Source organism: Hipposideros armiger, unplaced genomic scaffold (genome assembly GCF_001890085.2).
Source record: "Hipposideros armiger isolate ML-2016 unplaced genomic scaffold, ASM189008v1 scaffold_163, whole genome shotgun sequence".
Taxonomy (NCBI): Eukaryota; Metazoa; Chordata; class Mammalia; order Chiroptera; family Hipposideridae; genus Hipposideros; species Hipposideros armiger.
In genome coordinates, this window is record NW_017731513.1 from 1,209,466 (window position 1) to 1,224,178 (window position 14,713).

Sequence of the window (14,713 nt, forward strand, 5' to 3'; positions counted from 1 at the left end):
TGTTGGTTGTTTGCAACTTCTTATGAATCTATGATTATTTCAAAGTACAAAACCTTTTAAAGCTCTATAAAATGTCAGAAGGCAGACCCTCCCCCAGTAAAAGGCTTTATTCCTAAAAGACACCTCATTTCATAAAAACGACCTAGCCGACAGCGTTCTTTAGCCCAAACCTCTCACCTCCATCTGATTACCTGGCACTGCTGGCAACTCCACACACACACACAAATCACCTTCCAGAAAACAAGGCTCAAAGTCACTCTAAAGAGAAAACAAATGCAAAAATTTCTGATGAAAATACTCAAAATACAAAAACGAGCAAAATTCTTTAACACAACACACATGAATTAAATGTGAATAAATAATTGCAGATATGAAAAAAATCCACATTAGAAAATCAAACTGAACTGGACAAACATGAAGATGGAAATGCCTGCTGCCGGGATCAGGAAAAAAAAGACACAAACATAAATGAAGACAAAAGTATCTAAGAAGAAAAGCAAAAATAAAAGGACATGGAATAGAAATAAAAAAAGAGAGCCAGAGTGAGGTGAGAAGGACCACGTCCATCCATGGAGCCGCAGTGCCGGCCCAGGGAGGGGTGCACGGGGCTCAGCGCTCAGTAGGCCAACCTGGAACTGGCCCTTCACACAGTCAGTGCTCTGAGAAAACAGATGCGGGAACTGTTTCAGATTTTTAAAAACTAAGGCGGAAAATCAAATGCAATGTACCTATGCTGTTTGGATCCTGGTTTTAAAAAGTTCAGACGCCGTGGCACACTTGGAAACTTAGTGGTTAGCTCACTCGATGATAACGTGGCTGCTAACGTCCTGGCTGTGTCCGTGTCTGTGAGGAACATCCTTATTCTGAGACAATGCACCAGTCAGTGGTCAGGGAGGAAGTGTGTTGTCTGTGTTCATTTCAGGCTTTGGAATATGTATAAACCTACATGTCCAGTCAGAGACAGGTCCACAGCCCAGTAGTCTTCCTTTTGGCTTGAGCACACACATGACACCAGCACACGCTCCCCACACACACACTCAGCTCCGGCAGTCAACACGCTCCTCTCCATGGAGCCGCAGCTTCCGCAGCGCTGGCACCCAGCCCGTCCACTGAAAGCCCCTTACTTTCCATTTCACCCTCAGTTCTGTGTTCCTCCCACCCCAGCAGGGAACACAATTTGGCCTTTCTCTAGACACAAGCCCAGCCACTTGTGCGACCAGGTCACATTTAAGCGGGCTCTCCCGACGCGGGTTCTGTCCCATCCCTGAGTTACTACCTGGTGCGTGGACCCTCTGCTCCATCCCCCCGCCTGTCACTGCAGCTTCTGCAGGGTCTTAACCAACCATGAAATCAGCCCAACTTGAAGATGCCCCCACCTCAGCCTCCCTGCACACAGCCTCCTTCTCCCGGTCCTTCCACCCTGCTGTCACCGGTCCTCAGAAATGTCACACCACTGCATCGCTGGTGTCCCAAATGCAGTCATCTCTGCCTCTGAGCCACTGACAGGCCTATACCAACCAGTGGCAGTTACTTCTTTTGCCCTGTTATTTGTGAAGAAATCTAGGAGTTTGTATGTTTAATCTGTTAAATGGTCACATTAATTAAAAGAACCGAGAAAACAGACAGCACAGTTAGTGTCCATGTACTTATAATTTGACAAAAAGGCAGTGTTTCCTAGATACGTCATGTGTTTTCTTCTCTGAAAAATGTTCAGTTCTTGTCACTGAAACCAGTAAGCAACTGAGCAGCTTCTGTCTGTATCTAAAATGGAAAAACACATGTTACGAGGGTGCAGCACAGCACAGGCCTGTGGGATCCCGTTCGCACATTGGGCCGCATTTCTGACTTTACCCAACTGCGATGGCACGTGTGGGGACAAATGTCCTCAGCGGGGACCGGTGACACATGAGCCACCGCAGCACTGTACCTGCCTCCCCGTTTCCGTTTTAGAAACTACCGTGTTTTGCCGTGTATAATGCACACCCACGTGTTTGGCCCAAACTTTCAGGGGAAAAAAATCTTTCGTTTAATTTTTTAATTCAAATTCTTATTTGTTTACATTTAGGTACTTGTTTTTTGTATTGTACAGGAATTTTAGCATGTATTCTGTTAACATATTACGGTATAAGAAGTTTTAGGTACCGGTAACAGATTTACGATCTTTACGCCTCATAGAAGGCCAAGAACTCTTCATCCTTGCAAGTTCCTCGTAAGTTCAACAAAACTGATCATCGTGTTCCAGGGTATTGTTTTGCATATGGATATCGTTACTGATTTCTAGAGTTACACCTAACTCATAAGCATAAATAAAAGAATTAAAGACATTTATATAGGTTCAGAATTAGTACTACCCATGTGTAATGCGCATCCTTATTTACTCTTCCCTCACAAACTTAAGCAAAAGTACGCATTATACACGGCAAAATACGGTCCTAGCTCTGCTGCGGGTCAGTCAGGAGGAGATCTTCCCGCAGCATGTCATTCCCATGTCTGCTGACAGGCGCGATGCGAATGTCCACGCCTCGCGTGTGAAGGCGACACTTCTAACAATAAGCGCGCAGACGCCGCCGGCTCATTTCCAGTGGTGTGTGTGCTGCCCCCGGGTGCAGACGCTTACCTGTCTGTCCTCCTCCGTGTGTGCCGGGTAATCCCTGGCTTTCACCAGCCAGAACGCGGCAAGCTTTTTGTTGTGTAGCTTCAAATAGGTCTTTCCTAAAAGAAGCAAGTTTTTGCTGTAGAAGTTTGGATCCACTGTTTGTAAGAAAGAAAAACAAATTGATCTCAGATACAGTATTGCTCTTAGGTTTTTGGTCTATACTCCAATAATAAATGTGTGTGTCAGTACATGATCAGGCTAACGTATTCTCCTGTTCAACTATTCGTATCACAACAATCTGTAAAATGACCGTTTATTATCTACTCTGTGCTGGGCACTGAACTGCACACATTTCCGCAGCGATTTTATAAAGCAGGGGCTCCACCTAATAGCTGGGGACCAGGCTGGGCGAGCAGGTGTGCTCCCTGGGGCAGGGACCTGGCTTTACCCAGCTGGTGCCCTGCTGTACCCGTGCCCACAGCAGTGCTGGAACCTAACGCGCACTCCACACACTTGCTGAGTGAGAATGGGATGACGACACGCACACTGCACACACTGGATCGACGTGAGTGCGGAGTGGGGCCATGCGTACGCACAGATGAAGCGAGGTCTCTGCTGTTGGAATTTACGATGAAAAGGAGAAACACGAGCACAACTGAATGTAACAAGGACAAAAAGAATGCTTTGAAAGGTGTACTAACTTTAAAGTATGGTGATCAAAGAAACCAAGGGAAAAAAGCAGGTAACTTAGAGGTTCCCCTGGGCAGCACTGGAGGCTGGACAGGATTTTAACAGAAAGGCGGAGACCATTCTCGGCGGAGGGAGAAATGGCCACAGAACCTACGAATGAAAGCAAGGGACCGTCTCACGAGCTTCACTAATTCTTTACACAGTTTCCTCCTATCAACCAGGACCCTTTATGTTCAAAGCATACTTCTCCCTGCATACAGTTTAACTCCGTTTGCTCCTTAGCCGGAAACGCTTACTTCTTTAATTTGAACATACTGGCGAGATGCCATGTGGGTGCACTTAAGGTTTCCTTGGGGTGAAGTAAATTTATTCATCCATCTTTCTCATTAGCAATTTTGCCCAGTATCATCCTAAACGACGAGGAAGCAGCTGTGAGCAAACAAAGTCCCATCTTCCCTGAACCTGGTTTTAGACGCGTAAACAAATACTCATGCGCAGAGCGACAGGGTGAGGACCATGATGGAGGGGTAAGAGGAGCTTCTACACCAGACATGGCCGGAAGGGGAGGCCGCCCAGAGCCAGCGCCCTCTGGGGTAAGACGTGGAGAAGACCGCACTTAACTCTCAGGACTCTGTTCCTGCAGGAGAGCGAGGCCATGTTTTTCTCAGCACGCCAACCCTCACGTGTCTACCACCCTGTTTTTACTTTGCAATCACGCTTCTAAATCCCTTTGTGGAAATGTCATTCCTAGATTTATGTTCTTGACACATCAAGCTACCATGATGAGGATGCAGAGGAAGACAGTAAGTCAGAATTAATGTATCGCAGAGATAGGTAACACTCAGTTCTTTAGGAAAAAATGCTTTTTAAAAAATGCTTTGTTATGAAAGCATTTGGACAAGTCCATATGCATAGACTCTCAAATTTAAAACACTGTCTAATTTTCTGATTAAGTTTTACAGAAATATATTTGACCCTTCTCTAGTTGGTGCTACTAATATTAAAAAGAAGAAATTTAGGATGGGCTGGTGTCAGTTTTATAGGCTGGCCATTTCTTCAAAGCAAGAGTGACAGGAAACTCTTCTTCACAAAAGTAGACAGTATCTGCAACGGAATAAAAACTGGCCTGGTTTAAAACCTGACGGTTCTCACTGAAATGCCTCCGATTAGCTGTGTGGTCTTGAATGAGACTGAGCTACCGGGCAAAGCCTTCTCTCAAAAAGGAAGGCTGAGTTTGAAGACATCAAAGAAAGGACCATTCCAGAATCGCAGCTCTAAATTCAGGAGGTCCGAGTTTTTACTCAGATGATCTTTGCTGAATAAGCACTTTAAAAATTGTTTGATAGTGTCTAGTACAAAAGTATATCAGAATAAGTAACATTTTTGCTTTAAAAATTCCTATTGTATATAAAGTATCCATACAATTTTAACTATATTAGTATCTGAAATAAAAAATATTTTACCTTGCTCTGCCCTTTGAAAGTAGCTTAAGGCCTGTTAAAAACACAAAGAACCAAAACATAATGAAAAGGGTTACAACAGAATCAGTATTTAAAAAGCATTTTCCCAAAAGATCTACTCCTATGTTACATATAAGTCAGGAAATACATGAAGACATCTTAAAATAATGGTCAATTCATCAACAGCGGGACTTAACAGCTAACTTGAATGTAACACTGTTAGGTCACCAGAGCCCGCGGCCCCTGCAGTCACAATGCAGACCGGACCCGCTGAGCGCTGTCAGGAGCTCCTCTGCTATTCCTGATCTTTCTCTTCTGAAATCCTAACAGTGACTCCCGGTAAAATCGAGATAAAATCCAAAGCTGAATTTACTCAGTGATACATAGGTTGTTCCGGTGAGTTTTTCAAAGTCCTTTACTATTGAAATGCCTATGTAACATGTTACTATGAGGCTGGAACTCTGCTAATTCTTTTTGTCCCACTTAAAACTGTTTTTATAATACATTCACTGACAACCAATTTCCCAAACAAGTAATTTGTCATAGCAGAGCTGACTACCTTTTTTCTTAGAATGCATTCTTTTTAATAAATATTTCCCAAATATGTTTTAATTATATACCTAATATACTTTACATCAAATTCTACACTACAGCTTTCCAGGAGAAAAAAAAAGCTCCTTCTTATGATACAAGTACTGGGAAAACTATTTCCACTGCTTTCCTTACTCTGAAAATATTGTGACTAGTAAACCCAAAATATTTGCCCAGAAATCCCTTTCAAATTTTATTTTTAACAAGAAAAACGAAAGGCCTGGAAAATACGAGCAAACAGAGCCTTTCAATACCAGTTTTTAAAAAAAGTTTCAATTCTTCTTCCTTTGTCAGTACCAACGTGGGCTTTATTTTCCAGATAAATGGCTGTCATTCTGCAGAGTATTACCTAAAACATGCTGAATGACAGCTGCTGTATTTCTTGTTCTATTTTATGACTTTTATATGGTACGAATTTCAAACAGAAAACGAACACAGATGTTAGCTACTCTAGCCAACAACACACCAGAGTTGTCAGCCACTCACCTAATGAAAACCCACTCACCAGTGTGGACAGAGGTGCTAATTAGCTTTGTGAGCTGCGAGCTAGGCCCTCACTCAGTCCAGATGCCTGCACACTGCCAACGGCCCTGCAGTTACGAAACCAGCGCTAACGACACGAGGACAGCACACACCTCCTCATAGGTGGAGCTGGGTGGGGTCGCAAACAGCACTTTAGCAATCCTCCTCTGATACCAAGGCATTTCAGCAAACGTATAACACCTACAGAGAAATAAAAGAACATTTACACATTTGAACTGCACCTTTGTTTCTCCTAGAGACACAGATATACAAGGAACCTTCCATTGTACATTTAAACAATTTGTACTTGGCATAGTATTTAGTAGGCTAGTCCTCACACTGCATCATCTAGACATGGCTTCCTGATGCATCAATTACGGTGTATACTGGGGTGACATAGACAGGCAGCGATCACACTCACAGTGATAACCGTGTCTTCACCACTGAGGGCAACTTTCTGCCAGGTGCTAATAAGCTCAGTGGTTCTCTCACCTTATAACCAAATGAGAGAAGATCATTACCCCCATTTTTCACACGGGAAAAACTAACTCAGAAGTTAAAAAAGAATCAAGAAAAATGAGAAAATAAACACGATATGCATAAAACAAAGGCGAGTTGAAGTCCCCATATTTAAAAAGGTGAGGAGACGGTCACCACACGACGATCTTGACAGCTCTGAAATGAGCAGTGAACAGGGTGGGGTGTGGGACGAGGTCTGACCGTGCGGTAGAGACTGTATCTCACTCATGTTGGCTCTCTGGCCTCTGCCTTGGTGACTGTCCCTCAGTTGTCACCCTTCCTCAGTAGGTGGAGAGGTTCACACATCCTTTAGCCCTCTTTTAAAAGAGCTTCACACAGGACTGTTACGCTGTTATGCCTCTTAGAAGACAAGGAATATTTAGCTCTGCAGACCCAAAGAAAACAGTGACGGACCTTTCTCAAGACTCTTAAACCAGGAAGCATTTGACACACTGGTGCACGCTCCCACCAGCCAAATACGATGTACGGTGGACAAAGGTTACACGAGCACGCAAGCATCCTGGGGTCAGCTGCCATGTTCCCCATGATGGGGTGCATCCGACACACTAAAGACAGATGCCCTCAGGGCCCTACCGCGTCTCCACAGTGGAGAGTGAGCCTGTTTCACTCGGCCTGAGAAAGGAGTCTTTCCCAACAAGGGAATTTTAAAAGACTAACCAAAGTTCTAATGCCGTTTTAGTCTTAGTACAGTGGTGCCCCTTTATCCACGGTTTCGTTTCCTGAGGTTTGTTACCGTGATCCAAAACTATGAAATGGAAAATTCCAGAAATAAACAATTTTAAACTGCACGCCCTTCCAAGCAGCGTGATGAAATCTCGCAGGATCTGCTCTGTCCTGCTGAGAAGGGGAGCCGTTCCTTTGCCCAGCGTCTCCGCACGAGGCGCGCCCCCCACACACATTAGACACTTAGTAGCCACCTTGTCTATCAGATCAACTGGCAGGTACTGCAGTGCGTGTGGTCAGGTCACCCCTACTCTACCTCCTAATGGCCCCAAAGCGCAGAAGTAGTGACGCTAACAAATCAGATGCGCCCAAGAGAAGCCGGGCAGTGCTTCCTTTAGCTGAAAAGGTGAGTTTATATGAAAAAAACCCAGCATACACAGGGTTTGGTACTATTCACGGTTTCAGGCATCCACTGGGGATCTCAGAAGGTGTCCCCCGAGGATAAAGGGGAACAACTGTACATGTTTCTAAATGATCTGCATAATAAGGTTTAAAACGATCACAATCAATTTGTTAGTATTTTCTAACAGTACATGCCCAGCCACTAGTTAATTTAATGCCTTAAACACTCTTGACTTCCAAGTAAATATTTTAAAATATTTTACATCTTGTTTTTTATACATTACAAAGATGATACTAAATAACACTGAAAATTTTATTTAAATAAATTTTCTTACCAAATACCCATAAGGTGAATTGAGGTGGCATCTTTAGGGTTCAATTCAATTGCTTTCTAACAAGAAATGAGAAAATCATGAGAAAATCAATCATTTGTTTTCTAAACACCAGCAAGAACTTTACTATGTTTGCTGAAGAAGCAATGATTTAATAAACATTCTGCAACGTGGCATTTCAAGTCTATGATACTCAGCACCAATTTTTTTCCTCCTGATTCTGTAACTGGTTCACTTTGTTTCCAAACACGATTAGATGACTTGTACTAAGGTTACCGTTTTATAGGGTCAGAAACTGATAACAGGGTTGATGAGAAAAAAACATGAAATTTGTCAGTGAAACTAATTCTGAAAATAGCAACCTTTAGCGCTCACGTTCTTTCTTCTAGATTAAAAGAAAAATAAGGAAGTTCTTTTTGCCAAGTCCTATATGACTACTGAACAAAAAGTACTCTTCCCTAAAAGAACAAAGAACATAATTTTAGAAAGTCTCCTCTTGTATGCAGATTTTGCTCAACTTCCCATCTATACTTAACCAAGGAAAAATACTACTTATTCACGGAATTTGTGACTAGAATAATTCTGTATAATGTAAAATATGTTGATAATCTCCCTAGTGTCTATTTCCTATGCGAAAGTCTGATGTTAATTAATGTAAAGTATAAACCACAGAATAACTTTGAAGAAATTACTCCTCGTTTTATCCATTATTTTGCTGAAAAATAAGGAAAGCTCATAGATTAACATAATCCCATTAAAAATAAAAGACCCCTTTTTAAAAATTGAGACCTCCTAGCTGATGCTTTTTGGTACACACACATTTTCACTTTCAGTTGGTAATACGTGAGACACACATTTCAAATATTTGTACTGGTTACCAGGGTTCAATCACAGCTCGATGACGTCTAACTTGTTTAGCTTGGCGTGTCTGGGTTTGCTCTTTTACAGAACTGAGAAGACAACACAGCTCCCTCAGAGGGTGGTGGGGACAATGAAATGGGCAAGTGAAAGCAGGCGCTTAACACAGCGATGCCATTCATCACCGGCGTCAGTACCATCTTCACTTTGCTTAAGTACCAGGCACTTAATCATGCTTTAAGCACACAAGTACGAATCAGCACTGATCATAAGTTTACTTTTCTATAAATACAGTGATACAATTTATAGTAACATATTTAAAGTGTATTCTTCCCCGATGGCAGGTAAACGAGAAACTCAAGTCCTACATGAAATTATTTAACTAATTCCTTCGTTCTACCAAGAACGGCCTGGACCCAGTACCATTCTACACGCAAAAGGAAGTTCATTCGTCACGTGTAATCGACGCCCCCAGGCTATTAGAGTTCCGCTGTCTCATGAGTGGGTTGGAGGGGCTACTCTAAGCAAACCTTTTCAAAACTCTTTAAGTGTCTTCAAAATCGACCAGAATAATTCTTTCTGACGTTAGCTATAATAGTGGAATTCAAAAGAGTAGTATAAATGATACTTTGTCAAAAATACATTGTCATTTTTAAATAGACTTAACACAGATACATTTGAAAGCATATACAAAACACTTTTTAAAAAATATAACCTATAGCCTTCACTGTTTCTTTAAAGTATGCATTAATACATTTTCTGCAATTTCTTATTATTCACTTTGGAAGTTACTTGTCATGTGTTTTTACATCTTAAGGCACAGAGTAATTTAGAAGATTTATCTAATGCCATGGAGCATAATACTGTTTTTCATTAAGTGTAAGATACCATAAAAGTTATGACACGTCATTATTTTATGGGCCACTAAGAAAGAAAAAGCGCTGCCAATTACCAGATGTCACTGATTTAGCTAATGCAATCTGATTTCAAATGTCATAAACTGTGAAAACCGTGTATTATTAAACCAAAATATATACACACGTGTATACACACACACACCACCGATGCCTGAACGAAAGGCTAGGTCTCCTGACTCCCAGCCCAATGCTCCTTTTCAGTAGTCATTAAATACACTAGGAACCAAAACCATAACCACAGAACCCAGAAAGGGTATTATCAGATAGCACATGTCGCATTAGCCCTCTGTTTTCAGTACCTCCTCTTCCTCTGTATTGTTGAGGTGGTGTAAAATTATAAAAGAAATATGCTGGGCTTTTAGTGGCAGTTTTGTTTCGTTTTGAGGACAATGCAGTAGTGTGTGCGCACATCATGAAATATACACGCTCCTGCAGAATTATGTAAATTAACTATCGAGGGGATATTAACACGTACACACCCAGATCCTAACTGTACACGGCGCTGGCACTAGGGGGAGTAGTGTGCCGACGCCGACTTAGCGCCCCAGCACCGAGGCCTCGCACAGCCCCTCCTGACTCTGCTCCTGGCCCGACTCGTTTGCTTCGGCAGGGTATGACCAAGGGTGCTGTTTGCACTCTGGAACTTTTCCCTTGCCATGCTCACTCTGGGAATCCAGCAATAATGCTGCGAAGAGCTGGGTCTGACAACTAATGACAAGAATGTGGCGAAACCGTTGTAGGTGAGAGGCCACCTTGTACTTTCCTGTCCCAGCTGAGGGTCCCGGTGAACACAGCACTCTCCATGGACCTGGCGACACCAAGCACAACAGAAGCACCGGGGGCAGTCAGCCCACCCAACTGGGAGAAACAAACTGTCACTGCAGAGGCCACTAAATTGTAGGCGGTTTGCGATACAGCAACAGGTAAGTGAAACAGAAATCTAATCAGAAAATGACGACTTTTAAGTTCATCGGTACCTCAAAATGCTCCTTGATGACGTAGGCATTTGCAATTTTAGCCTTGATGCCTTCATAATCTCCAACATCACTAATACAGATTGCATACCACTAAAAATAGAATGAAAAGATAAAAGAATAACACTGTTAATAATATTCCATTCAACACAAGGCAAAACTGAGTATTCCTCAGTAGTCATTCTCATTTCACAAATAGTTTTTGAGCATAAACACTGTATTAAATACGCTGGAATACACAAAGAAAAGTGGATGTGGCCCTCAAAGATCTCAAGGATACGACATGTTTATGGAGAACCACAGAATAACGCAGAGAGGAGTGTCTCTAAGAAAGTCACCAACACAATGTGGGGATCATGATACACGTCTACAGCCTGAGTACAGGAAATTTTTATTTTAGAAAAATCTGCAACTGAATGAGCATCGTGTTATTTTCTCCTCATCTCTTCTGGGAGCCACCTCTTCTCCCACATCTGCGTTGTTATAGTAACACAGCCACATCTGTCCACTGTGACCGAGTTCCCACAGCCATACTTGGTCAACAGACCCAGAATGAGACAATCTGAGCTTCTTCCCTAAAAACTGAATGCAAAGCATCGGAGTTCCATAAACCAGGTGCTGTGGGAAGAAGTCACAAGACTTAGGATGAGAACAATAGTCCACAGTGAAAAGGATGCGCAGAGGACAGCACGGAGGAGGGATAAGAATCTCAGAGTGATCGAGGCAGTTGTTTCTGAAGCGTTAAGGTACCCTGCCTTTGGGTTCTGTGAGATATAATAGTTTCTTATAATAAACAACTTTCTTTTGCTTGAGCTTATTTCTGTGTGATTTTAATAATTAGAACCACAAAGACTTCAACACTTAAACTTCAGTTTAAACTACCGTATTTCCCCATGTATAAGACACACCCTTTTTCAAAAACTTTGGGGTCTAAAACCTGGGTGCGTCTTCTACAGTGGTTGTATGAGCGCAAAAACAGCAGGAAATGCAAGTAAAAAATATCTACAACCACTGTATAAGACACACCCAGGTTTTAGATACCAAATTTTTCGAAAAAGGGAGCGTCTTATACATAGGGAAATACGGTACTTTCCACCAAAATATTTTGTATCCTGCTATTTTATTAAAAATTAAAAAGGATACTTTAAACCACACACACACACACCCCTCTGTAGACTATGCTAATTTAATCTCCACTGACAGACACACAGTTGCCCAAATCCAGAGGACTAGAAGGGTCTTCACATAGGGTCTTCCAGCTCGGTGCTCCGATCCCACCCCCCTTCTCAGGGCCCTGGATAAAATCGCCTCCTCTTATGCACCGAACCACCGCCTACATCTGCAACAAACAAAGCTTATGGGTGAGTCCTAAACATTCTCCCCCAATGAGACTGGCATTTTGTGGCCGGTTAATTAATGATCATATTAGTAAGAGTTGACGGTAGGAGGTGTGGTCATGGGCGATCTCTATTTCCATATTTGCATTCTTTTTTTCAATTTCCAAAATGTCTATTGTTTACATTGAGTTTACATTATTTTTAAAGAAACTTTTAAATAGATTTCTAGCCAAGAAGGGGCAACAGATCCTAGATTCGCCTCCTTGCCTGAAACACTAAAAAAAACAGACAAAATATAAGAAATAAAGAATCTCAAGATACTATCAGGCGATAGTGATACCTGAGGGGAGAAAAAATGAGGAGCGTCTAAGAGCTGCCCCATTTGATCAGGAACAAACAAGGATATGCACCCTTGCCACTTCCACACTGTGCTCGCCCTTTGAGCCAGGGAAATTGGGCAAGGTGAATAATGGAAGGTGTCCAGATCGGAAGGGAAAAAGCAAAACCATCTCTACTTATAGATGACATGATCTCATATTGAAAACCCTAAAGAATCTTCCAAAAACAAAAACAAAAACACCCTAGTAGAACCAATGAGTTTAGCAAAGCTACAAGATATAAAATCAATATGCAAAAATCAGTTGCATTCCTATACACTATTCCTATACACTAGCAGTGAACAATCTGAAAATGAAATTAAGAAAGCAATTCCAATTATAATAGCATCAAATAGAATAAAGTACTTAAGAATAAATTTAACCAAAGAATATTACAAAACACTGTTGAATGAAAAAAGATCTAAATAAACGAACTGGACATGTTCATGGACTAGAAGACATGATGTTAAGATGGCAGCATTCCCCTAATTGGTCTACAGTTTCAATATAATCCCTATCAAAAACCCAACTGGCTCCTTTGCAGAAACTTATAAGCTGATCTTAAAATTTGTATGGAAATTCAAGGGACTCAGAATAGTCAAAACAACCTTGAAAAAGAACAAAACTGGAGGACTCACACTTGCTTATTTCAAAACTTACTAAAAAGTTATAGTTACCAAGACATTGTGGTACTAGCATAGGATACACATAAACCAATGGAACAGAATTGAGAGCTCAAAGATAAACCCATACATTTATGTTTAACTAATTTTTGTCAAGGATGCCAAGACAATTCAGTGGAGAAAGAACAGTCTTTTCAACAAATGGTGTTAGGAAACTGGATATTTATGTGCAAAAGAATTACTCTGGACTCCTAGCATAATAGGTATAAAAGTTAACTCCAAGCGGGGATAAGACCTACATGTAAGAGCTAAAAATTATAAAACTCTTACAAAGAAGCATAGGTGAAAATCTTCGTAACCTTGGATTGGGCAAGTTTTTCAGATGTGACATCAAAAATAGAAGTGATCAAAGAAAAATGAACTTCATCAAAATCAAAAGTTGTGCATTAAACAACACTGTCAAGAAAGTAAAAAGACAGAATTGGAGAAAATACTTGCAAGTCATGCCTAATGAGGGACTAGTTAGTGTCCAGAAAATATTGTCTTACAACTGAACAATAAAAAGACAACCAAGTTTAAAAATCAGAAGAGACATTTTCCTAAAGAAGATACACAAATGTAATAAGCACATGAAAAGATGCTCAACATCATTAGTAATTAGGAAAATATAAATCAAAATTATGATGAGATATCCCTTCACACCAAGTAGGATTGCTGTAACTTTTTAAAATGGACAATAACAAGCGTTGGTGATGCAAACAGTAAAAGCAGTGGTTCAACCAACTATAAAACTATAAAACTAGTACAAAGGTTAAAAGACAACAGCAGGAAGATCCTGTGCAGTCACAACAATAAATTAAGGGATAACCACAGACACACACACACACACACAAAAGAGTTTTAAAAATAACAATAAATAAATAAATGGGTGAGAAAAATTTGTAGTGATTTTAGAATGTGGTTGAACTTAAGCAACCATCAACCTAAAATTGACAGTTATCAACATAGCTTGGTATACATGAAGCACATAGTAACCACAAACCAGAAATCTATAAGACATACAAGAAATAAAGAGAAAATAATCCAAACATAACACTACAGAAAGTCATGAACACACAAGAGAGCAAGAAAATAAGGAACAGAGAAAAACTACAAAAACAATCATAAAACAATTAATAAAATGGCAATAACTACATATCTATCAATAATTACTTTAAATGTAAATAGACTAAACACTCCAGTCAAAAGACACAGAATGACTGAATGGATAAAAAATAAGACCAGTACATATGCTGCCTACAAGAGACCCACTTCACACTGAAAGACACACACAGACTGAAAGTAAAGGGATGGAAAAAAATATTTCATGCAAATGGAAGTGAAAAAAAAAAAGCTGAAGTGGCAATACTTATATCAGACAAAATAGATTTTAAAACAAAGGCTGTAACGAGACAAAGACAGGCACTTCATAATGATAAAGGGAACAATGCAGCAAAAGGATATAACTCTTGTAAATATTTATGCACTAAATGCAGGAGCAGCTAACTATATAAAGTAAATATTGATGGACATAAAGAGAGAGATTGACAGTAAACAGTCATAGTAGGGGATGTTAACACCCCACTGACATCAACGGGTAGAGAATTCAGACAGAAAATCAACAAGGAAACAGTGGCCTTAAATGACACGTTAGACCAGATGTACTTAATTGACATTTTTAGAGCCTTTCACCCCAAAGCAGCAGAATACCTATTCTTTGCAAATACACATGGAACATTTTCCAACATAAACTACATGTTCGGCCACAAAACATGGCTCAATAAACTTAAAA

The 14,713-nt window shown here is 40.8% G+C and overlaps 1 protein-coding gene across 1 annotated transcript in view; it reads right to left on the bottom strand.

The window, feature by feature from the left end:
* Window positions 1–17: 17 nt before the first annotated feature.
* Window positions 18–14,713, bottom strand: part of RMDN1 (regulator of microtubule dynamics 1) — a 26,856-nt gene continuing 12,160 nt past the window's right edge. The window contains exons 2-7 of the mRNA XM_019651626.1: window positions 10,549–10,638; window positions 7,800–7,855; window positions 5,973–6,060; window positions 4,750–4,780; window positions 2,618–2,712; window positions 18–1,761 (exon numbers count right to left, since the gene is read on the bottom strand). Of these exons, the coding sequence (XP_019507171.1) occupies window positions 1,711–1,761; window positions 2,618–2,712; window positions 4,750–4,780; window positions 5,973–6,060; window positions 7,800–7,855; window positions 10,549–10,638 (411 nt within the window). The 3' untranslated portion in view covers window positions 18–1,710. The remainder of the gene's footprint in view (window positions 1,762–2,617; window positions 2,713–4,749; window positions 4,781–5,972; window positions 6,061–7,799; window positions 7,856–10,548; window positions 10,639–14,713) is intronic.